The 21,811-nt window shown below is 50.1% G+C and overlaps 9 protein-coding genes across 9 annotated transcripts; 3 read left to right on the plus strand and 6 right to left on the minus strand.

Annotated features, from left to right (window-relative positions):
- Positions 1-138: 138 nt before the first annotated feature.
- BDQ94DRAFT_41370 (uncharacterized protein) lies at positions 139-1,880 on the minus strand. Its single transcript, XM_026775707.1, has 2 exons — positions 1,694-1,880; positions 139-1,635 (listed from the first exon to the last, which is right to left on the minus strand). The coding sequence occupies exons 1-2, from the start codon at positions 1,728-1,730 to the stop codon at positions 371-373; spliced, it is 1,302 nt and encodes a 433-aa protein (XP_026625854.1). The 5' UTR covers positions 1,731-1,880; the 3' UTR covers positions 139-370.
- Positions 1,881-3,470: 1,590 nt separating this feature from the next.
- Positions 3,471-3,978, minus strand: BDQ94DRAFT_145122 (uncharacterized protein; the record flags this gene model as incomplete). Its single annotated transcript, XM_026766575.1, has 1 exon — positions 3,471-3,978. A coding segment is annotated over exon 1 (169 nt), but the record flags the coding sequence as incomplete, so codon positions are not given.
- A 3,426-nt stretch (positions 3,979-7,404) lies between these two features.
- Positions 7,405-8,196, minus strand: BDQ94DRAFT_145124 (uncharacterized protein). Its single transcript, XM_026766576.1, has one exon. The coding sequence runs from the start codon at positions 8,069-8,071 to the stop codon at positions 7,802-7,804; it is 270 nt and encodes an 89-aa protein (XP_026625856.1). The 5' UTR covers positions 8,072-8,196; the 3' UTR covers positions 7,405-7,801.
- Positions 8,197-9,652: 1,456 nt separating this feature from the next.
- Positions 9,653-10,012, minus strand: BDQ94DRAFT_145126 (uncharacterized protein). The gene has a single exon (XM_026766577.1). The coding sequence runs from the start codon at positions 9,994-9,996 to the stop codon at positions 9,733-9,735; it is 264 nt and encodes an 87-aa protein (XP_026625857.1). The 5' UTR covers positions 9,997-10,012; the 3' UTR covers positions 9,653-9,732.
- chsG (chitin synthase class III) lies at positions 9,653-13,812 on the plus strand. The gene is made up of 6 exons (XM_026766578.1): positions 9,653-10,450; positions 10,534-11,014; positions 11,079-11,440; positions 11,492-12,338; positions 12,406-13,235; positions 13,304-13,812. Exons 1-6 carry the CDS (start codon positions 10,364-10,366, stop codon positions 13,439-13,441), a joined length of 2,745 nt encoding a protein of 914 aa, XP_026625858.1. The 5' UTR covers positions 9,653-10,363; the 3' UTR covers positions 13,442-13,812.
- Positions 13,813-13,855: 43 nt separating this feature from the next.
- On the plus strand, positions 13,856-15,353 carry BDQ94DRAFT_145132 (NEDD8-conjugating protein UBC12). Its single transcript, XM_026766579.1, has 4 exons — positions 13,856-14,282; positions 14,353-14,443; positions 14,536-14,825; positions 14,938-15,353. Exons 1-4 carry the CDS (start codon positions 14,262-14,264, stop codon positions 15,088-15,090), a joined length of 555 nt encoding a protein of 184 aa, XP_026625859.1. The 5' UTR covers positions 13,856-14,261; the 3' UTR covers positions 15,091-15,353.
- A 369-nt stretch (positions 15,354-15,722) lies between these two features.
- On the minus strand, positions 15,723-16,248 carry BDQ94DRAFT_171036 (cytochrome c oxidase subunit VIIa; the record flags this gene model as incomplete). Its single annotated transcript, XM_026771629.1, has 4 exons — positions 15,723-15,802; positions 15,896-15,931; positions 16,082-16,124; positions 16,222-16,248. 4 exons carry the CDS (start codon positions 16,246-16,248, stop codon positions 15,723-15,725), a joined length of 186 nt encoding a protein of 61 aa, XP_026625860.1.
- A 476-nt stretch (positions 16,249-16,724) lies between these two features.
- BDQ94DRAFT_179222 (uncharacterized protein) lies at positions 16,725-20,193 on the plus strand (the record flags this gene model as incomplete). The annotated part of the gene is made up of 5 exons (XM_026773316.1): positions 16,725-16,995; positions 17,058-17,830; positions 18,042-18,125; positions 18,197-18,444; positions 18,918-20,193. The coding sequence occupies 5 exons, from the start codon at positions 16,725-16,727 to the stop codon at positions 20,191-20,193; spliced, it is 2,652 nt and encodes an 883-aa protein (XP_026625861.1).
- BDQ94DRAFT_145141 (threonine/serine dehydratase) lies at positions 19,909-21,790 on the minus strand. The gene is made up of 2 exons (XM_026766580.1): positions 21,140-21,790; positions 19,909-21,066 (listed from the first exon to the last, which is right to left on the minus strand). Exons 1-2 carry the CDS (start codon positions 21,474-21,476, stop codon positions 20,270-20,272), a joined length of 1,134 nt encoding a protein of 377 aa, XP_026625862.1. The 5' UTR covers positions 21,477-21,790; the 3' UTR covers positions 19,909-20,269.
- Positions 21,791-21,811: the final 21 nt, after the last annotated feature.

The following is a 21,811-nucleotide window of genomic DNA, read 5'->3' on the forward strand; positions in this document are numbered from 1 at the left end:
CTGGAAAGACTACATATAGTATGTCATGTCCAGGGAGGGAGTATATCGGTTGTGAGGACCGTAGGGCTGGGCAATTCCAGCTATGTGCGTCCTAATTTCAGCGTAGCTGGCATTCTGGCAAGGCGTATGGAGGATTCATATATAGATGTTCAATTCAAAGCCAACTGTTCGTGGCAAATTCTAGTAGACCAATGGAGATCCAAGATCAAGAAGCATAAATCATAGATACAAGAAAGTAGGGGCTCCCAAAGGCTCCCGTCTCAGGCCAGACGGCCAACTGCTAATCACTTTGCGCCATTTGTCGCCATCCAAATGAAAGGGTTCTTCAAACGCAGAAAAAGTCAGGATATAGGAAAGAAGCGTGTGCAGATCATTTCACCTCGTTGGCGTCAGAGAATGGGCTCTCGACTCGCGGTGGGAGGTGTCGACTGCTTCGGTTAGACTGGGTACCTTCGGGTCTCTCTAGCAAAGAAGACGCTCGGGCAGACGCTCGGCGATCGGTCTCTGCGGGTTGGTCCTGGAAAGGGCTCTGGCTGACGGCTGGCGAATCTTCAATCACGGTAGCGGGTCGTGATTGTGTCTCCTCCTTAGCTGTCTCTGTCTTGCTGGCGTTCTGTGCCGGTGTGGTCTTTGGTGCGGAGTCTTCTTCATCCGAGGAATTGGCGTCGAAGCCCGAAGTAGGCGTCTCTTCCTTTCCTTGGGTACTAGGCGACTTGGACGCAGCCGCGCTATTTGTCTCTGGTTGCTCTTCGATGGTCTGGACGGCGGGGGACGCAGAGGCGTTGTTGTTCTTTTTCTTCGAGGCACCTCTCACCATAACAGGCTTGGCGGTAACCGTGCGTGCGACAATCGAGCTGTTAGCGGTAGTCGTAGTGACGCCTGCCTTAGCGAGCTGTGCCTGGGTGATGGCAGGAACAGCGGGCGCATCGGCAGCTCCGTTGATATTGACCACTGCGGCCTTTGTGCGCATGATCTGTTGAGCAGGCATCGGGCTGACGATGGCATTGTTTCGGTAGATAGTGGTGGCCACACTGCTGCGCAAACTGGGAGCGATGCTGCGGCGTTCGTTCGACATTTCCGACCATGTGGAGTCGCGAAGATCGCCGGGCATGAAGAAGTGTTGATCAGGGTGGGCACCGGGCAACGGAGGAACAGGCGGCACGAGGTGGCCTGGAGTTTCTGGGGGCGAGCGGTTGGTGACACCGGGGATATATGCGATTTGAATCACATTGGAGGCGCGAGTTAGGACGGTAGATGCGATCGAATGGGTCGATTTTCTCGACTGTCGGGTGTCGTTGAATGTGCTGGCCTTCTCTCCCACACTGGCTGCCTGTTCCTGGCGCTTCTTCCGGATGAAGAACCACCACACAAGGAACGTCACGATGGCAATAAATGCAACACCACCAATGACTCCTCCCGCGATCGCCCCGGCGTCGCTGCCTCCTCCACCCGGGTTGTTTGAGCTAGAGCTGTCGCTAGATGTTGGAGACTTGACACATTGGGTGCTGGCACACGCAGTACATGACTGACTGGTCATCGTGCATGTATAGCCATCGTCGCAGGAAGGGCAAGACGGTGATGTAGAGGGACATGACACACAGCTTCTGAAGGACAGAAGAGAGCGGGCGTACAAGACTTCAACACGATCATGTCAGCAACTAATGCCGTGCACCAGATCAAGAAGAATACATACCATTGGGGGAGGAGGTATCGGGAATATGGAAAGACATGATGAAAGGTAGGATGTGGTTTGGAAAATGGGTCACGGCGAAGGGATAAAAACAAGGAGGTATAAGGTTGGGTCGTGATAAAACGCTGCTGCTTCAAATTGGCGAGAAAAGAGTGGCAGGCCGATCAACGGCGAAGAGAACGTGCAGAATGTAGTAAATCTGGTAAAAGAGTGTGGATGCTCAACAGACGTCAAGTCGTGAGGATGGTTACGAGGTCATCAAAAGGAGGACGGATGATTTCAGACAAGCGAACGGATGTCGGTGGTAGGGAAGTCGGTCGGCGGACGGTAGGCAACAACGGTCATAGTATGCGATCTAGGGTGGATCTCCGTTGAGGTGAGGCGGTAGATGATTCTTCCCAGTCGGGCGTTTGGACAGTCAGTGCGATGGACAATTTCAACCCCAGTGGCAGTTGATATTTGATAGGTCGCTGGGGTTGACGTCGGAGAAACACGCGTTGGTGGCTGCCAGGTACAGGACCACCGCAGGGACAATGAATTTCAGGGGAGTAACGAGATGACAGGAGGAGAAGAAGGCGGTATGTCCCGGGGGTTGGGGAGAGGAGGGACGAGGGGAGAACGAGTTGATGGCAGAAAAGGAAGAGAAAGAAGCAAAAGGATCGAAAGGGAAGAGAAGGAGGAAGAGGAGAAGCAAATGAGTGAAAGTCGAAAGAAAGAAATGACCGATAATAATAGGTACTCGAACAAACCGAAAGGGAACGAGGGAAGTAAGCAGAGGAACCACTTGAAGTGGTGGTGGTGGTGGTGGGTGTGTGGAAGTGGAAGGGGTGTGTGGGCGGGAGACGCGGAGAGGGCGAAGGCCTGACTCGGTTGGGTTTAGTGCTGGGCTGTGATGCTTATGCCCACTCACTCCCTGGCTCTTACTGCCACGGTTCACGTAGGGGAGGGGAAGTCAATCCTCAATTCATTTACTTTGGTATCTTCTGTCTATCCAATGTTGGTTCATCCCAAAAGATGGGCGACCCTCATCCTCATCTCCCTCACCACTTAGCATCAACGAACATCCACATCAGAAGTCTAGCTTGTCAATCTATATGCTTGTCTTCCCGTATTCTACCAGGCCATCGCACCGGCCGGAACGCTCCTCTACGGCGTGGAACGAACGCAATTTACCAGACCAGCGAGCGGCACACCAGCCATTGTCAATAGGAGACTTAGTAGTCCGGAATAGTGCCGGAATATTGACCGACTATAGTGAATACTGCGAGATGCTTGTCCTACTAGCACCCCCCTTCTACGGAAGGAAAGAAAATTGATCAAACTATTGAAGAATTATAATCGAAGAGGAGAAAATGGAAATCCTATCCAACCGACCGTGGAGAGAGAGAGGGGGGCGGTTCGCAGAATAATCCCATGAACGGGTCGGTCGCCTAGTACTGTATGTGCATGCCTCTGTGCACTGCTGCAACAAAGATGCCTACCACACAAGCCCGACCCCCCTGGCAGATACGGAACGGTGGAGGAGGGTTCCCATCATGCCCCATGATTCCTTACGTCGGGTGTCTCAAGTGCAACCAACCATTCTCTGGATGTGTGCCAGGCACGGCCGGCCGTGCCTGGACTGGATGGTCTCGAACCTCCAGCCCACGTTGGATTCCTTCGCCCGGAAATTAACACGGGACGTCTGGTCGAATCATGAGGCCGCTGGGCACCCACCCGCAGCCTCAGGCACGGCAGACAAGATGATCCATTTGATTAACTCATTAATCGAGATTAGATGCCCATTCTGCTTCTTCTCGCCTATTCCTGTAGCCGGCACTTGAGCTAGTCTGCCATTCCCGCCAAAAGCCGACCGTTGAAAGGACTTGGCCTTTTCCATAGCACCAGATGTCAGTCAGGTCTATGGTGGGACTTGTCAGCCCCAAGAGTAACTTTTTTATTTCATTTGGGGGTGAAGATTATCTTCCATACAGGAGTAGGTAGACTCATCACCCAGACTGTAGGAACACATGTTCGAGAGGCCTAATAAGAACGGCCAAACGCTAATGGGCGGGTTCGTATGGCTCAAGCCACGCGTCATCCGGTCTCGATCCTGACAGACCAGCCCCATGCCATCACTGACCGTTATTATCTTCAACTTTGGCAGAGATTTACATGATGTGGGCTAGAAGCTTAATAACATAAAATAACATGAAGGGTCTATCGTGAATTCTAGCCTCAGGGTCAACCGTACTTTGTATACACAGCAATACTCACTTCTTCACCTGCTGCTATAAGCCGGACTTGGGTCCCGATGGCCCCCAGTGTCCATATTATCTGGTGGATATGGAATTAATCAATATTCATGCCGAGTCTTCAATAGATCTGTGCTTTCTCCATAGGCTGTCAAACCATAAGCATATTATTGATGTGACAGAATGACATTTCAATAGTGTCATATCCTCTGTCTCCCTTTTCTCTTGGCGTGTGCCTAGCCTGCCATCTTCCAACAGTCAACTCTTTCATAGCATCCACCACAACTTGACTGGACTATCAAATATCGCAAGATAGGACTGAATTCTGCACATTCTTTACATTTTTACTTACAGACCCAGTTTGTTAGCTGGTCTAAGGGGGCCACGGCCATCTTTGGGGCCATCCCCTGAAAACAAATTCCGTGTCTCTGACTGGTCAGATGGCATGATTTGGCCCTAGGCTTGACAAAGCGTCATCTTCCCCTGACATCGATCTAGTGCTTGTTAGTTAGTGTCTCTAAGCTATAACTAATTATCAAGATAAGACTAGATACAGAAGTTTGGTGGAAGTTCATAAGGTATACCTGACCAATATAATGATCATATTATATTTATGATTTGCTGAATAGTATCATTCGGCTATTTGAGTAGACTTTCATACGATAACTATTCCTTGGATATTTATAGAGGACTATGCAGTATTCATGGGTATCCATTAGTGTTTTCTTCTGTAACTACGGCCCCTTATGGATAAGCCTTTCGTCTGACCTGTGCATGAATCCTTCAATTATGGCTTACTAGGTGTCTACCATGGTGATTTCAGTTTATCCTATTAGAGATGCTGTATTAGCTGCCAAGTGCTAGCCAGATATGGGAAGCTGTATGGGTTTACTTGAGGGGTAGTCATGGGGCAATTGAAGACTAAACTTGACTATTGAGGTACTACTAATGAGAAGCCGCAAAAAAAGAAGGCTAGAATGATGATGAGCGTGTGCTTGCTTATAGTAAGTCCCCAACATTATATAGTACTATCTAAATGGTTATCAGCCGGGTGCTGTTGAAAGACTACTACCCGCGCATAAGATACTGGAAATAATACAGCACATATGCCTGTCTGCGCAATCCCCAATTCATAGCTAAGTCGGGCTTTGCTTGACGATAGAACAGAAAAGTCGTCCTTGGTAACTTCAGAAAACTCGAGAATATTGGTCCCTTCCGATAGGTGTTCTTTCAACATGTTGGTAAACTTCCTTAACCCGTCATACTTGAGAGTAGGAGCTGGTGGTGCTATAACACCAGTTGTGAGACCTGGCATGTTGGGTTGTTGTGAGCTGGAGGTTGGAAGATCGAGCATATTGGAAGTCGATAGATGGTTGTGTTGCAAGAAAATCGAATCTAGGAAAGTGCGAGGCATCGAAGCTCGGTTTTAGTATCATTCACTTCAGAGGATACCCCCGCTTCACACTAATAGTGACGTGAGCTTGATCACTTACAGTTTAGATGGTGGTTGTCAGTACTGCAACAGTTGCTAACTACTACATCATGGACCAAATTGTAGATGCTTAGTCATGGGTCACATTTCCTGCCCGATCCTTAGGTCTCTCAGTCGATGGCAAGATGTGCTGCGATCAGCTTGGGTGCTGCCGTCAGCGTGTAGGCTCCCGATCAGGGGTCCGTAGGATCGTTCTAGAGATCTAATGAGGAAATCAAACAGTTGTACGACGAAGGATCTGATTCATCTTTTTTAGGAAGATTCTTTGATAGATACATCATGTGGAACAAGCAAAGGAGAGTTCTCTACTACCTACATCCTTCCCTAAAGGGAAGGTGCCCGTGGCATTGGGAGATACGCCTCGATCTGAGGCGTCGAACACGCAATCTATATGGAAAGAAGACAAGCAAACGTGTTTTATTCTGTTCTGCTAGATGATGATGATGATGCTAACTACAAAGTGTTTTCATGGCTCACAAAAGAAGGTGTGTGATGGCCCTCCCATTTGGGAAGGTGCCCTCAGCAAGATGTTACCTTGTACGTAGAATATGATGAAGAGGATTGATTGTCGAACGAGGAGAGGACCCCGCAACAAACTAGATAATACTACACAAGGCGGAAGATGTAGGCCGGATAGATGATGTTTGACCAATCTAGTGGTTTAACCATGCAGCTGCGCAACACAAGAGTCGCGAGATATCTCAGACCTAAGTGGCGTGTTGGGAAGGGATAGCAATTTCAAGGATTGGCAAACTGTCCGCGGCAGAAACTTTTTATACTACTTTCTGATTGTGTAAAGGACGCAAACCAATCTCTGCAACAGCAACAAGTACAGAAAATCAGAGGCTACCTTGTGTCCGAGACTGTGTAGTAGGGTAGACTTTGTTGACATTACTGCCAAGAAATTTATTAAACTGGATTGAGTCAAGTAGTAAACAAAAGCTACTATCCGGTTAATCTACAATCAAATAATGGAATGAATTGAAGAACTATGTGGGACAACAAACTAAATATTTTAATAGTAGATGTGATATCTAGTATAATAATTTGTGGTGAATATTGATTTCACCATATGATTAATAAGTGTGGAAGACTACTTATCGCTAAATTCTACACCACCCAAAATATATACTAGTACTACAAAGATGAATTATAATAATGTAAATCCAACTACTACTATTGGTAGATAAACTCGACCTGTTTCAAAATTTCGTCCATGACATACGGGCTTCACGCTAATTCATTATACACTGCCATGATAAAAACAGCAACTAGTACAAATAAGCATCTACCACAACCGGCATCCACCACAACGCATATCCAGCAGTGCCCGAAGCATGCAAAAGGGTACATGCATAGAACTTCGGCACGAGTCATGCACGATCAGAACAGCCCGAGACTGCGTCCGTCGCTCATTACGATGTGCATACTTCTCCTGTATCTGCTTTCCGTTTCTGTGACTTATTGTGTGCGATTTTACACCACCCCTGAGCTTCGCCCCGACGGTGCTATAGTTTAGTGTAGAGGATTATCCGTATCCTACTGAATACACCGCTCTATGTCTTACAGTCGTTACTTTAGTTCTCAGTAGCCGCTGACGATCTGTCTCTCATTCCCGAGACAAGCGGCCAATAGTGAATGCTTCTGCGCTTAGCCTTTGGGACTAAGTGATAGTAGTGGTACCGAGGGTCTTGCTCTATATATATCCCGCCGCTAGTAACCGGATCCAGTGGCTGCAGTGGAATAACTACCATGTATATACACTGCCGCAGTAGGGCCCCCTTCGCGACGCACAGTCGAGTACATGCAGTTGCTTGGCTTTCACATGTGTATAGATCTGAGCCTATCGCGTGTGTGTGATCTTGCATCAAGCAACTCTCCTCGCTGCCCAGTATGTATACTGCGGGACAACTCAGCGTTCGGAGATTTAAGTTTGTGAGTACATGCTGAGCATAGATAGGATAACATTACGGTTTTTATGAAGGTGTTTACTACTTGTTTACTCCTCATTTAAGCCACGCTACTACTACGTTGCAATCTGATCGTATTAATTTGATTAGGTTACGACAGCCCAGCGGATGGAGTGTGACCAGAGTTTGTAATGGCGGTTGTAACCCGTAAAGGAAGAATCACATTCTAAGGTTCATACAAAGCGGAACTACCCGACGACCTTCCAGCGTGGCGACTTTTCTGATGTAAGAGAACCAGGATTCCCGCCGTTCATGTGCTACTCAAAATATAGTCAAATAAGAGGCAAAATTTGCCAGCCCAGGGCTTCAGGGACGCCGATTCGCGAGCAGGGGAAATTCTGGGTGACTTTGTCGCGTCTTTGGAGGGTGCCACATTGTCTGACTCGCGATTCACGGGACAAGGGAGACTGTGTTGTCACCGGGTGCTAAAGATAGGATGTAGAGAGGACGAAGCTAACCCTGATGAGGGTTTAGTCCCCTGAGCGCCATAGCTTTCTGTGGCAGTGATGATCATTGACCATGGCAGAGAGCTGACCAGTGAGATCCAATGATGGCTTGCAAAAGAAAAAGAGAGAAGAAAAAGAAAAGGGTGTGTGTGTGTGTGGACATGCTGGCCATTACCTAATATCAGTCCTACTCTCAACACTTGCCAGCCGCTTTGAAACCGCGGCTGACCAGTGAGCATGACCCCTCCAACCGCTTATTGGGCTTTGACTGTCTTTCAGTGATCCAGTGTGACCTTGGCAAAATTAAGGATTCCAGGCTAGCGTCGCTGGTGGCTCCTGAGTGACCAACGGCTGATAAACACGGTCTTAAGGCCCCTAGTGAAGGGGAGACTTGAGTTCTCCACAAGCCTATATTTGGCTGGGGATTTTAGGAGTTTAGACCTTTTTGGGTGAGCCCCGCCCCCTGAAACATTCGCCGTATGTCCTGTATTTCGGCGATACCAAACCTCTCCAATACCACCCGCTATAGGTTCTCCGATCTCCGATAGGTCACTTTTCCTACTGGTTACTATGGCAGACGGGTAGTAGTAACAGTGTAGCTGGCACTATGGGGGGCGGTTTGGGGCACTTTTTGGGGGCGGCGTTTCAAGTCCGGCAACAAGCAATCTACTATGTAAGATCAATGACAGCTCTCTAGGTAAGCGATATCTAAAATCTTCCCAGGAAGGGAGGAATTGAATCTGGAGATTTAGGGTCCGTCCAGTGCTGACTATTGGTGGCTGATGTTGTTTGTTGTATGTGGTCAGTTATGCTGGCGAGGGATGTGGAATGCCCATACTTTGGAGGCCAACAGAACCTTGGAAGTTATCTCGAATCCCTATCGTCAAGCCACCTTATGCTATGCTTCGACATCATTATTGCCAATTGTTGGATGCTATTACAGCACGCGACTGATAGCTACTGCATGGTACGACCGGGACGTGATAGCAATGCAAGAAGTGCCATGAGTGGCAAGAATGATATCCATCGGATTCCTCAATAGAACACGGTGTAGACTTAGTACCTTGACCGCCATGCCACACACAGCCACCGACTAAGGAAGGTATTACATGGTACCTGGCAGGGATACGGTGACAATACCGAACGGGAAAGGCAGTGTTTTCAGGGTAATTCGGTAAAGTAAAGAAACTCAAGTGGACCAGGGTCCATATCCACTGGCCCGTAATCAGGGTTCAGACCCTTGATAATTTTAAATACATAACACTGGAAGTGCGGAGCAAAGAGCCAAGGAGGGGAGCGAGCAGAACAATGCCCTCAACTTGTAACAGTCAGGGGCGTTATGTATTGACGGAAAAATTACTGCGAGTGGCTCTGCTCGCTCTGTACGGAGTACACAGTAAAAGAAAGAGTCTGGAAGGAAAGATGGAAGAATATGATGCAGGAGACGATCCGTGGGCAATAGCCTGCCCAACCTTGCGGTCAAAAGAAGAAATATGAGGGGATACCAAAAAGGAAATGGTCAAACAGCCCAGCAATACATTCCCCCCCCAACAAGGCGTGTCTGGATTTCTTTTTTCAAAGCTGAATGGACAGGACAGGAACCTGTGAATAATTAGGAATACTCTTTCATCTTCACTTTTCAGGTTGTAGACCAAAGGGCCAACAAGTAAGACATGAGAAAAAAGTGACAATAATTAGGATTTGATCGACTAGTAAGCCAGCATCCATCATCGGTATCCGCCGTGATCGCAGGGAGATCTCAGTTGTATCCAGCCTTTTGGTTAGGAATCCAATTACCCACACCCCCCCAAGGCTGCCCCCGTCTCGAACGCTGCCAACCCCAAAAAAAAACCGCCAGGGCGACCCTTGACCTTACCATTTGAAAGGAAAGCTGTCTCTCTCAGCTTGTCGCGTCTTTCTGGGCCTTTTTTCCCTTTTCTTCCCTTCTCTTCCTATTTTTCTTTTCTTTTTTACCCTTTTCTATCCTGAGACCTTTCTCTCGCTCATCCATCCCCATCCCGCCCAGTCTCACTTCTCTTCCTCTTTCTTTCCCTTCCCATCTCCTCCTGCCCCTCCCAGCTTTGTTTTGGGAAACCTTGCACCAAACCCAACCCTTCTTGTCCGCCACGGTCAGACGGGCTTCCCGAGCGTCTTCACTCTTCATCACCTGCGATCGCAAGGTACCTCTGCTCAGCCCTGGCGGCTTTTCCACGTTCCTGCTGTTGCTCGCGCCCCTCGACCAGTTTTTCTTTCAGCTGTTCGTTTCCCCTTCGCTCGTTTCTTCCCTCTCGCGCATCCCCGGCCATTTGAGCGCTTGTTTGTCTCCTCCCTCCGCTTGGGGTGGTTGCCCGCTTTATTTACTTGCTCCGTTGTCTGACTTCCCCAGCCGGTGCACTCCTTGCTCCTTGTTTCCCTGATACCCTCACGCCTCATTGCTTCTTGCGCCATCCTTGCATTCTGTTCCCACGGGGCTTTGCTTGAGCGTCGAATTCAGTTCACACATATTACGACTTTAATCTCGTTCATCAACCATGGCCTACCAAGGCACTGGTAATCACTCGCCTCCCGGCTACGATGACGGTGGGCATCGGCTTCAGGATCTACCAGCCGGCAACAACGTAAGTCTTCATTCTTCGTGGCCGTGTGATGTTGCGTCTGTATGAAAACAATCAGTTAACATGAGAATCTGGATGATCTCTAGTATGAAGAAGAAGCGTCTAGAGGACTGCTATCGAGCCAAACGGGCCCATTCACAGGTCCCTTTGATGACCCCCAGCAGCGCAATCTGTCCCCGGCTCGGCCCACCTCTGGATACAGCTTGACCGAGACATATGCTGCCGATGCGGGTTATCATGATCCTTACAGTGCAGGTGGCTCGGTTTACTCTGCACAGTCTGGAGAGAACCCCGCGACTGCCTTTGGCGTCCCCGGCCGTGTTGCTTCGCCCTATGCTCGTAGCGAGACCTCGTCAACAGAGGCTTGGCGCCAGAGACAGGCTCCTGGAGGTGCTGGTAGTGGTGGCGGCGGTGGCCTGCGCCGTTACGCCACCAGAAAGGTCAAGCTTGTGCAGGGCTCAGTCCTGAGTGTTGACTACCCGGTGCCTAGTGCTATTCAAAATGCAATCCAGGCAAAGTATAGGAACGACCTGGAGGGCGGAAGCGAAGAATTCACACACATGCGATGTAAGTTACCGCACGGCCCAATCATGCAGCTGCTCGGAACTAACGGAGAATTGCCTTGGTATAGACACCGCAGCCACGTGTGATCCTAACGAGTTTACCCTTCATAATGGCTATAACCTTCGTCCTGCCATGTACAACAGACACACCGAGTTGTTGATTGCTATTACGTATTACAACGAAGATAAGACGCTTACAGCCCGTACGCTGCATGGTGTGATGCAAAACATTCGTGACATTGTGAACTTGAAGAAGTCTGAGTTCTGGAACAAGGGTGGGCCAGCCTGGCAGAAGATTGTGGTCTGCCTGGTGTTTGATGGTATTGATCCCTGTGACAAGGATGTGCTGGATGTCCTGGCCACCGTTGGTATTTACCAGGATGGTGTCATGAAGCGTGATGTTGATGGAAAGGAAACCGTTGCTCATATCGTACGCGGAATCCTAGAATACACACATGGGGACTTTGCTAACAGCTGATAGTTCGAATACACGACGCAATTATCCGTTACCCCCAACCAGCAGCTCATTCGCCCGACAGATGACGGTCCCAGCACACTACCTCCTGTTCAGATGATGTTCTGTTTGAAGCAGAAGAACAGCAAGAAGATCAACTCTCATAGATGGCTTTTCAACGCTTTCGGCCGTATCCTGAACCCCGAGGTCTGCATTCTCCTCGATGCTGGTACCAAGCCTGGTCACAAGTCACTCTTGGCCCTGTGGGAGGCCTTCTACAACGACAAGGACCTCGGAGGTGCTTGTGGTGAAATTCACGCCATGTTGGGTAAGGGTTGGAGAAACCTAATCAACCCTCTCGTTGCCGCCCAGAACTTCGAATATAAAATCAGTAACATCCTCGACAAGCCGTTGGAGAGTTCTTTCGGCTATGTCAGTGTGTTGCCTGGTGCTTTCTCAGCATACCGATTCCGTGCCATCATGGGCCGCCCACTGGAGCAGTATTTCCATGGTGATCATACGCTCTCCAAACAGCTGGGCAAGAAGGGTATCGAGGGAATGAACATTTTCAAGAAGAACATGTTCTTGGCCGAGGACCGTATCTTGTGTTTCGAGCTGGTTGCTAAGGCTGGCTCAAAATGGCATTTGTCATACGTTAAAGCCTCAAAGGGTGAAACTGACGTGCCTGAAGGTGCTGCTGAGTTCATCTCGCAGCGTCGTCGTTGGTTGAACGGATCCTTCGCAGCCGGTATCTATTCGCTCATGCATTTCGGACGGATGTATAAGAGTGGCCACAACATCATTCGAATGTTCTTCCTTCATATTCAGATGTTGTACAACACTTTCTCGACTATTCTTACATGGTTCTCTCTGGGTATGTTTCGTGGTCCTTTTCGACTATAGCATAAACTTGAGAGCTTTTACTGACTTTCGGCAACCAGCATCCTATTGGCTTACAACATCGGTCATCATGGACCTGGTCGGTACTCCTAGCGCTAGCAACGGTCACACAGGTTTCCCCTTTGGCAAAACGGCAACTCCCATCGTCAACACGATTGTCAAATATGCCTACCTTGGTTTCCTGCTCCTCCAGTTCATTCTCGCTTTGGGTAATCGCCCGAAAGGTTCCCGTTTCTCGTACCTCGCATCCTTCGTTGTCTTCGGTATCATTCAGCTCTACGTTGTCGTCGATGCACTATACCTGGTAGTTCGCGCTTTCAGTGGCAGTGCTCCGATGGACTTTGATACCACGCACGGTGTTGGTGCGTTCCTTGGTTCGTTCTTCGGGTCGACAGGTGCCGGTATCATTATCATTGCGCTTGCTGCCACTTTCGGTCTCTACTTCGTGGCTTCGTTCATGTACATGGACCCGTGGCACATGTTCACCTCGTTCCCTCAGTACATGGCCGTGCAGTCTTCTTACATCAACATTCTCAACGTGTATGCCTTCAGCAACTGGCACGATGTGTCTTGGGGTACCAAAGGTTCTGATAAGGCAGATGCTCTTCCCTCCGCGAAGACTACCAAGGAAGGGGGCAAGGAGACCGTCATTGAGGAAATTGACAAGCCTCAGGCCGATATTGACAGCCAATTTGAAGCTACGGTGAAGCGTGCTTTGACACCATATGTGGCTCCCGTGGAGAAGGATGAGAAGAGTTTGGATGACTCGTACAAGAGCTTCCGTACGAGATTGGTGACGTTCTGGATCTTCAGTAACGCTCTAATGGCTGTTTGCATCACCAGCGATGGTGTGGATAAGTTTGGCTTCACAGTACGTATATCCCCTACACCAAACGAAGTCTTGATTCCCAAAAAGACAAAACTAACGGCTTGGTCCAGAACTCTGCCACCGATCGTACGTCACGCTTCTTCCAGGCCCTACTGTGGTCAAACGCCGTTGTTGCGCTTTTCCGCTTCATCGGAGCCTGCTGGTTCCTGGGTAAGACCGGTGTGATGTGTTGCTTTGCCCGCCGCTAGAGAAGGTGCGCAGCATAATGAACGAAAAGTTGTCAACGAGAGGTGCTTTGCTCATGGCCGGAAGAGGCCTCGTGGAGTTATTCTTGGCACATTTTTGTCGCAATTTTGTATTCTACATACGATGTTTATTCTTTGTTTCCCAGGTTCGGCCGTGTTTTGTTTCAGGTTGGATTTGCACATTTCAGAGGGACTGCAGGCACGACAATGTTTTGTAGACTCTTAGCGCATTAGAAATGGGATGTATTCAAGGGCGTGGAAGGCGATCGGTTGACTGTTTTACACGGAAATTCCCGCAGATAATGTTCAAAATGAAACCCTCATAATAACATCAAAGTGGCATGGCCATACAATATACGATAGAAAGAGAGAACGTAAAAGCCGTGGATATGGGCGTGTCGAGTGGCAACTGGTATGGGCAGGCGGTGGTGCAATGGGTCGGCCATGGCGTCAGGCCGCCGCCCGCTCTCTGCGGCAGTCCGGCTATCACCTGTCTCTGATAATCCTCTCGGTGCCTTTCTGCACGCATTTATACAAGCACTTTTCTTCTGTCGTGATCTTCCACCTCTCTACGCTGAGATAAAGGACTGCCTCCTTCTGTCTTGTCACCTTCGGTCTGCTCTACGCTGAAGTGGAGAATAGTCGTACCGGCCAACGAAAGGACCCCGCAGCCTTTCCTCCCCTCTTCGCCCACTCAACACTACGACGACTCTGGGTATAGCGATTCCATACGACAATCTCTAGACCCAACTCTCTGCAAACTACTCTATATTCTGTCAAATCCGCACACAGGTGATCGCGTGCCCGCAAAAGATCAGCCACGATGTTGAAGATATGGTCGATGGTACGTCGCGACTGACTCCATCTACCTACCAACCCATACATTTCCCTCCTCACTAACACCCTCGAAACAGAAACAACAGCAGCAGCAAGCTGAAAATGCCGAAGGAGCTGCTGGTAAAAAGAAGAAGAAGGTCACCGCCGCCCAGCTGCGCGTGCAACGAGGTCTGTCCCTCCCTCCCTACCTACCTACCCTTTCTCAAACCACACCCCTCCCCAGGACGTTAATAACTAACCATGTATCAACATCGAGACAGACCTGCAAGAGCTCACCCTCGGAAGTACAATGAAAATGTCCTTCCCGAACCCCGACGACATCTTGAACTTCACTCTCACTATCGAGCCGGATGAGGGCATGTACAAGGGCGGCGCATTCCACTTCAACTTCACGGTTAACCAGAATTTCCCGCATGATCCGCCGAAGGTTAAGTGCACGCAGAAGATCTACCATCCGAATATTGATCTCGAGGGAAATGTGTGCTTGAATATTTTGAGGGAGGATTGGAAGCCTGTCTTGAACCTGAATGCTGTTATTGTGGGGATGCAGGTATGTCTTTTTCTTTTCTTCCCTTTCTGTATTGTTTTTGGTTGCTTTGGGGAGAGGGCGAGGGCTTGGATGTTTTTGGAGGGTGTTTTGCTGATCTTTCTACCTTGCTTAGTTCCTCTTCCTGGAACCGAATGCTTCCGATCCGCTGAACAAGGAGGCCGCCGACGATCTGAGACAGAATCGGGAAGCGTTCAAGCGCAACGTCAGGACGTCTATGGGTGGTGGTAGCGTGAGGGGGATACAGTATGAGCGGGTTATGCGGTGAATGGTGGCCTGGCCTGCCCTGTGTTGGTAGGTAGTGAAATTAGGTGCTCTTGCCTGATGGGCATGGGGTATAATGGTGGAGGATGCAGTGTGTGTCGTGTGTTGATTAGGGGAGTTTTACGTGCATGGCCTACATTTCCACTTGGATTAATTAGCGACTGGATAGATTCCCTGCTTATGAAAGAAATGAACACATCTTTAAAAAAACACCACTGTACTTGATGTAATCAATCTTACCTTTGGAGTATGAGCTACGGAGCACACTAGTCTCCCTACGGAAAACACAAGACCAACCGACATAATTCTCAAACAACCGCATGTATGAGTACAAGCGTATATACAACAGACAAAAATACCGAGGAACGTTATTCTTTCTTCCCTTCTATTCTTTCAATTCCACACACACGCACACAAACACTCAACCCGCTTCATCAACTGGATCCCAACCCACGCAATATACCAGACAACAAAACAATATCAATCACATCCTATCAGCTACACATCCCCGAATTCCACCCCAAAATCACTGTAGCTGACGCATCCCGGTTCCATCCGGCATAACTAACGGGGGCACATTGGGCACCAATCAACGCGCGAAGTCGATTGCATTGTGGTCATATACCGGTGCGAAATTTACTGCTGGGCAGCAGCGCGCTCGGCCTCGAGGCGGGTGTAGTAGTTGTCACGGGCACGGACGCGGGGGAGGTGGAAGCCTATATAGTGGTGCTTTGTTAGTGATTGTTACCGCTGGGATGTGGATGATTGATTGGTTTGTTGGAAGGATTGATGGTCTGTTGTATACGTACCGTACCACCAGAGGTAGCCGAAAGTGGTACCGAAACCTGCGAGGCAGTCAGTCAATCAATTGTCCTGGGTCGCTTTGGTATATGGCGCGCGGAGGGAGGTAATGTGGTGTAATCGGATATATGGGTAGGAGAATCATATGAAGACATCTCGGGTCAATGGAAGCGCGGGGTCGTAGGCGGACTCACCGAAAGCGGTGCTCAGGTCAAGGACCAGGGTGCGGCGGAGCATCTATATCGCAAAATGTTAGTTTATAGGGTTCCAACCTGGGGGCCATGGGGTTGTGGATGAGAGCCCGGTGGATAGGGTGGGAGAAGGGTGGACGTACGCCGGTGATGGGAGCAACGGAGGCCATTGTGATGTATTAGTGTCTTCAGAAGGATCTGAGGAACTGGTAGAGGAGATTCGCGCAAGAATTGACCTGCTAAGGTTGTGGTGGGGGGTGCGGAGAGAGAGAGGAGAGGAGAGGGAAAGCGAGCGGTGATGTCGAGAGTGAAAGTCGAGGTGAAGCTTTCCGGGCCGGCGAGTAGTAAGCGACGGCTGTGAGTGGCCTGACTTTGAAGGTGGGTTGCTGTCTGTGAACGGTTCGTTGATGGTCAATAGATTACGCGACTTATGATTGGGTTTAACTACGAGAATACATATTATAATTTAACTGCAATTCATATTGCTATGCTAATTCTGTATTATCTGATTAATTGAGCACTTGAAGCTGAGTGACTTGCTGTAGGGTTGTTCTGCCTGAGGCAGAAGCACGTGACCTCACGCGGTTCTTGTGTTTGGTGCCGTTTCTGGATCTCTCCCCATTCATCCATCAAGACCACCGGCGCCATGGTCTCCTCGGAACCCACTGTCAAACGATCCTCTTCCTCCCTACCAGAAGGTGCAGACGCTCCTGATGTAAAACCAACGAAACGCCCATATCACCATCATCATCGCCTACAAAGTCCGGTCGCCCCAGCGTTGCCGGAACCCGCTATTGTCGACGAGGCCTGCATCGACCATGTCCTCAACCGGTCTATCGGGCAGTATCTACAAGAATGCGGATTTGATATCGCCGACCCTGCAGCGCTGGACGCCTTTCGCAGGATAACGGAGGAATGTACGTTGGGAAGATTAGGTCTCAGAAGGAAATGTTCATGATATTGATGGATTTGGTTCTAGATCTACTGAGATTCGCCTCATATGTGCGCCAAGCGATGCTATCCAGCCGGCGCATACAACCTATCCCACAAGATTTCGAATATGCCTTGAAAAGACAGTCCGTGCCTGTCGGCGACCTCCTTCCGCACGTGAAACGCCATCCAAACATCGAACCTATCCCCACCCTCCTACCAAGCCCTCCGCCGGAAGAGGACTCATTCAAGACTTTGCCGTCTTTAGGGCCGCAGCTCAGCGGCGAAGACGATCGCGTCCACAACGCTCATATACCGAAACATTTCCCCGATTTTCCCAGTAAACACACGTATCGTCACACGCCGGTTTTCACGGAACGAGAGCAAGATCCGCGCGTCATTCGAGAGCGAGCAACGGAGGATGGTCGACATGGCGAGGAAGCTTTGCGCAAGTTGGCTCGTGCAGCGTTCAAAGACAACAATTCTGGCTCATCGGTCCGGGATAAGAAGCAATGGGGACGACGAGCAGAGAGCATGGATGGAATGTTTGAGAAGACGATCAGAGCTCTCGCAAAGAAGATGCAGAAGCCTGCGACGGCCCCTGGTTCTGCTGGTCCTATGGAGATCGACTCGGGAGCTGGTGCAGATACAGAGGCCAAACCATCCCGCTCGAAGCTGCCGTTAAACATAGAGCTGCCTCCTATCATCAACTGCGAGAGAGACTTGTGGCGACGGGCGCCCACATCTGGGAGTCGACGAACGGAAGAAAACAAGCTATCAAGTGCGAAGGATACGCCCGACATGTCGAGGGTGGATAGCTGGGTGAATGCATCATAGGGTGTAGGATAGGCAGAGGCGTCAGGCGTTCAGCTTTTTCATCGTAGTATAACCGAGAAGATACCCATGGAGCAGGATGTCAATAATGCAACTCAATTGGTTAATCACATAGCTTTAACTGCCATTGTGATCTCAGTAGTCTGAACGCCAATCTAACTCCTCGCCATGCAAGTAATCGAAAGGAGAGTCCCATCAGGCCGTTGAGCTGCTCTCCGCAGCGCGTTTACGCTCTTCCTCTTCTTTCGCTATCCTGATCGGTTCCCAAGCAGTCGTTTCCACCGTTAATCCGCCAGCACATCTAGCATGAAGTAAACGTCAGCATTGAATCCTTCCTTAAACTCATAGCGAGAGGGTAACTTACCGGCGAAACAGCCTCACAATCGGCTTACAATTCACCACGCCCGGCTTAGGAATCCCTTCTTGCGGCGGATTGCAGGAGTATTGGACCATCTCCAGCAGCTTGCATTTCTCCAGCTCGACAGGGCCGCCTTTGCGACGCTTTTCTTGGAAGTTCTTCGTGACGATGTTGACGTGCTCTGGAAGGGCCTCGGCGGAGAAAACGGGAACAAGAGGAGCCATGGCGAAGAATTCCTCTTATTGTGACTCTGAGTACTGTCCTCTAAGTATGACAGATTGCTGATTTCATGTGCTGCTGCGACAATGACGAGCAAGACAGGTGGTATTGGGGAAAGGAAGAAAAGTGGACGGAGCGGAAGCGTTCGCGTTCGCCGGCGCCGCGATCCATCTACCAGTTATCGTCGCAACGGGCCAGCCCGCGATAGTTTTGACATTCTATCAACTCCTACGGGACTACTACTTATACACTTTTATACCGGAAAATGTCGGACTTTGTCACATTCATTTGGAGATTTACAATTGTGTCAAATGGCTGCTAACTTCGGAGGAGGCCTTCTTGGGGAGGTCCATGAGGAGAGACTCGACGAGGTATGTATGGGTCGGTGTTTCAGTTCACTGCATGATTCCGCATCATATCTTTAATGTTCTTTGTGGATACTGCTCTAAAAATTTGCTGGAAGGCCTGCTAATAGGAGAAGCTTCTGCATGACCTAAGAAACCTATCACATGGGATTGTCAATAGTAACGCCTTGAGGCCCAGACTGGGTGTCCAGGTGCTTGATGATCTTCTGGGTGTCTTTACAACACCCGTCCCTGCTGCACAAGACATGCATCTGGAAAGGCATGTGCCGCAGGACCATTCCGGGGATGCTCAGGGAGCTTACATGGATGATCCTGAGGGCGAGCACCCAGCTCAAGGCGAACTTATCAACGATGAGCATGCAGGCATGCATGGTCTGCCGATGGTGGTACCAAACCACGCAGAACCAGTCCTGGAGATCTCGAGCAGGCTGTCTGCAGCCGGGAAGTCGCATCTTCTGTACTATCTCGCTGCAGTTGCTATTTTACCATCTTTGTTCCGTGGTATCCCGCTCGGTGGGCTTGAATCGGCAGTGGTATTTATTGACACGGACGGCCGTTTTGATGCTGAGCGGCTTAGAACAGTGCTGAGAGGGATCGTGCACGCCAATATTAACGCACTGGCCCAGGAATCGCCTGGATGGACGTCCGAGGTTCGCAATGAGGAAATTGAAAGTATGCTTGTCATCAGTTTGCAACATGTCCACGTCTTCCGCCCACAATCGTCATCTGCTCTCCTTGCTACACTTCAGCATCTGGATGCATACGTACTTGATCTATCTCGCCATTTATCTTCCACCCGGCCGGTGCATACTATCTATCTTGATAGTGCCAGTGCTTTCTTATGGCAGGATAAATTGCAGGACGAAATTGCCCGAGTGGAAGATATCGGGCGCGCCCATGCTGACCCGGAGCATGAGCGTACTCAGAAACAACGGTTCCAGATCTCAGATCTCTATGCTGCATTTATAGCAGAATTGAAAGGACTACAGCGACTTTTAGGTTGTATGGTGGTTTACACCACTACTGTTCAGGGAAGATTCCCCGGTGCTCGTGGTGGTAACCCAGCGTATACACCGTCAGGACCCTACGATCTGTATACCCCAGGTCCTTCCGTGGCAAAGGTGCCTTCTTTTGGGCCTGCTCTTCCAGCCCCTTGGGGTAGATTTCCTACTCTGCGAATTGTTGTTCAACGTGATGCAGTTCGCCCCTTTCCGCCTACCATGACTGCGCAGAATGCGCAGCGCGGAGCGCCTCGTCGACAAGAAATTGTCAGTCGCGGAAGGTTTTCCGGATGGGTGAATGAATGGAGACGCGAGGAATGGCCTCGTCGGGTGCTGGAGGGCTTGAAACAAAGTAATGGCGGCAAATTCGCCTTTCGCATAGGAGGAGATGGGGTCGACATTGGCTGATACATTTCTCATCTAGCTATGTACACTGTACAGATGTGATTGAGACCGTGTCCCGCAGCAGATTCTAAATGCTTTCTTAGCTGAACAACTTTCCAATGGCCTCAACCGTGGTGTTTCCACCGCTAAACACGATGCCCACATCCCAGCCCTCAGGAGCCTCCTTTTCGACCAGTCGTCGGAACTCCTCGTTGTACAGGCAAACGGCCAAACCCACCACAGCGCTTGGCTCTACTACTACCTTCATGCGTTCCAGAACCAGACGCATTGCCGCCTTGATCTGCTCCTCCGTCACAGCATATACGCCAGCGACCTTGTTCCGGTTCGAGATCACCTCCCAGTTCAACAAGCCAACCGGTGTCCGCAACCCGTCCGCGATGGTCAGTGTGGACACTGCCGGAACCCGCTCTCCGGCATCCAGTCCGCGCCGGCAATCGTCTGCACCCTCGAAACTGGGTTCCGCACCAAACACCTTAGTTGTCTTGTCCGAGAAGAAGGTTGCAACACCGGAATTGAGACCGCCCCCACCGATGGGTGTGAAGACAGCATCGAGAGCCGTGGAACCCTGGCGGATGCTCAGGTTGGGCTTCTCAGCCACCAGCTCCCGGTACTGCTCCTCAAGTTCGAGGGCGGTGGTACCCTGGCCGCAGATGATATTGAAGTCATCATAGGGTGGGATCAGAATTGCACCGGTCTTGGCCTGCACATCCGCGACGACGGCCTCGCGCTCGACGCTCGTGGACCCACTGAAAATTACCTCCGCACCGTGGGAGCGCGTCCCAGCGATCTTAGAAGGGGTGCTAATACTGGGCATGATAATGTAGGCGGGAACACCGAGAGTGGAGGCGGCCAGAGCGAGAGCCTGTGCGTGATTTCCTACATGAATAGATGAATATTGCGTGGTTCCCTTCAAGTTGCATCTTGTTGACTGGCGAGAGTGATGACCTACCAGAACTGTGTGTAATAACACCCCTTTTCTGCACATCCTCCTGACCCCGTTCGGCGATGAGTCGTAGCAGAGCGTGGAAGGCGCCCCGGGCCTTGAAAGCACCTATCCGTTGGTAGTTTTCGCATTTGAAGAAGAAACGGAACTTGGGATTGGCAGGAGTTTGGCCCTCGAAGGAGGTACCGCTCAATGCCTCTGGAGATTGTGGCGCCGAGGCAATGGTGTTGAGGGTTTGACAAGTGAGGAGAGGCGTGCGGTGCACGTAGGGTTGGATGAGGGAGTAGGCCTCATGGATGGCTGAAGGGGTCAAAGATTGCACGAGCACCGAAGGGTCTGTCATTTTGAGAGATTCAGTCGTGTATAGACTGATTCGTACCAGTAGTTTGAGGGTTTTCTATAGTGGTACTCTCCAAGAGTTGCGGAGAAAGGGCAGAGGGGAAATGGCCGGTTGATAAGCGGCATCCGAGTCGGCGAAGGGATATATCTCCGCCATCGGACCCCCGCATTGCGCCAACGCAGTTGAGAGTGGGAGAATGCAAGGAGATGAGGTTTCAGAACTCTAGCTGAGGTCAAGGCTTTAATTGAACCGAATCGCATTTGCAGAATGCTGTCTCTACTTGCGTGGCGCATGCTGGACAGTCATTTTACTCCGATAGCAACAATCCCGATTAGGAC

Source organism: Aspergillus welwitschiae (genome assembly GCF_003344945.1).
Source record: "Aspergillus welwitschiae strain CBS 139.54b unplaced genomic scaffold BDQ94scaffold_18, whole genome shotgun sequence".
NCBI lineage: Eukaryota > Fungi > Ascomycota > Eurotiomycetes > Eurotiales > Aspergillaceae > Aspergillus > Aspergillus welwitschiae.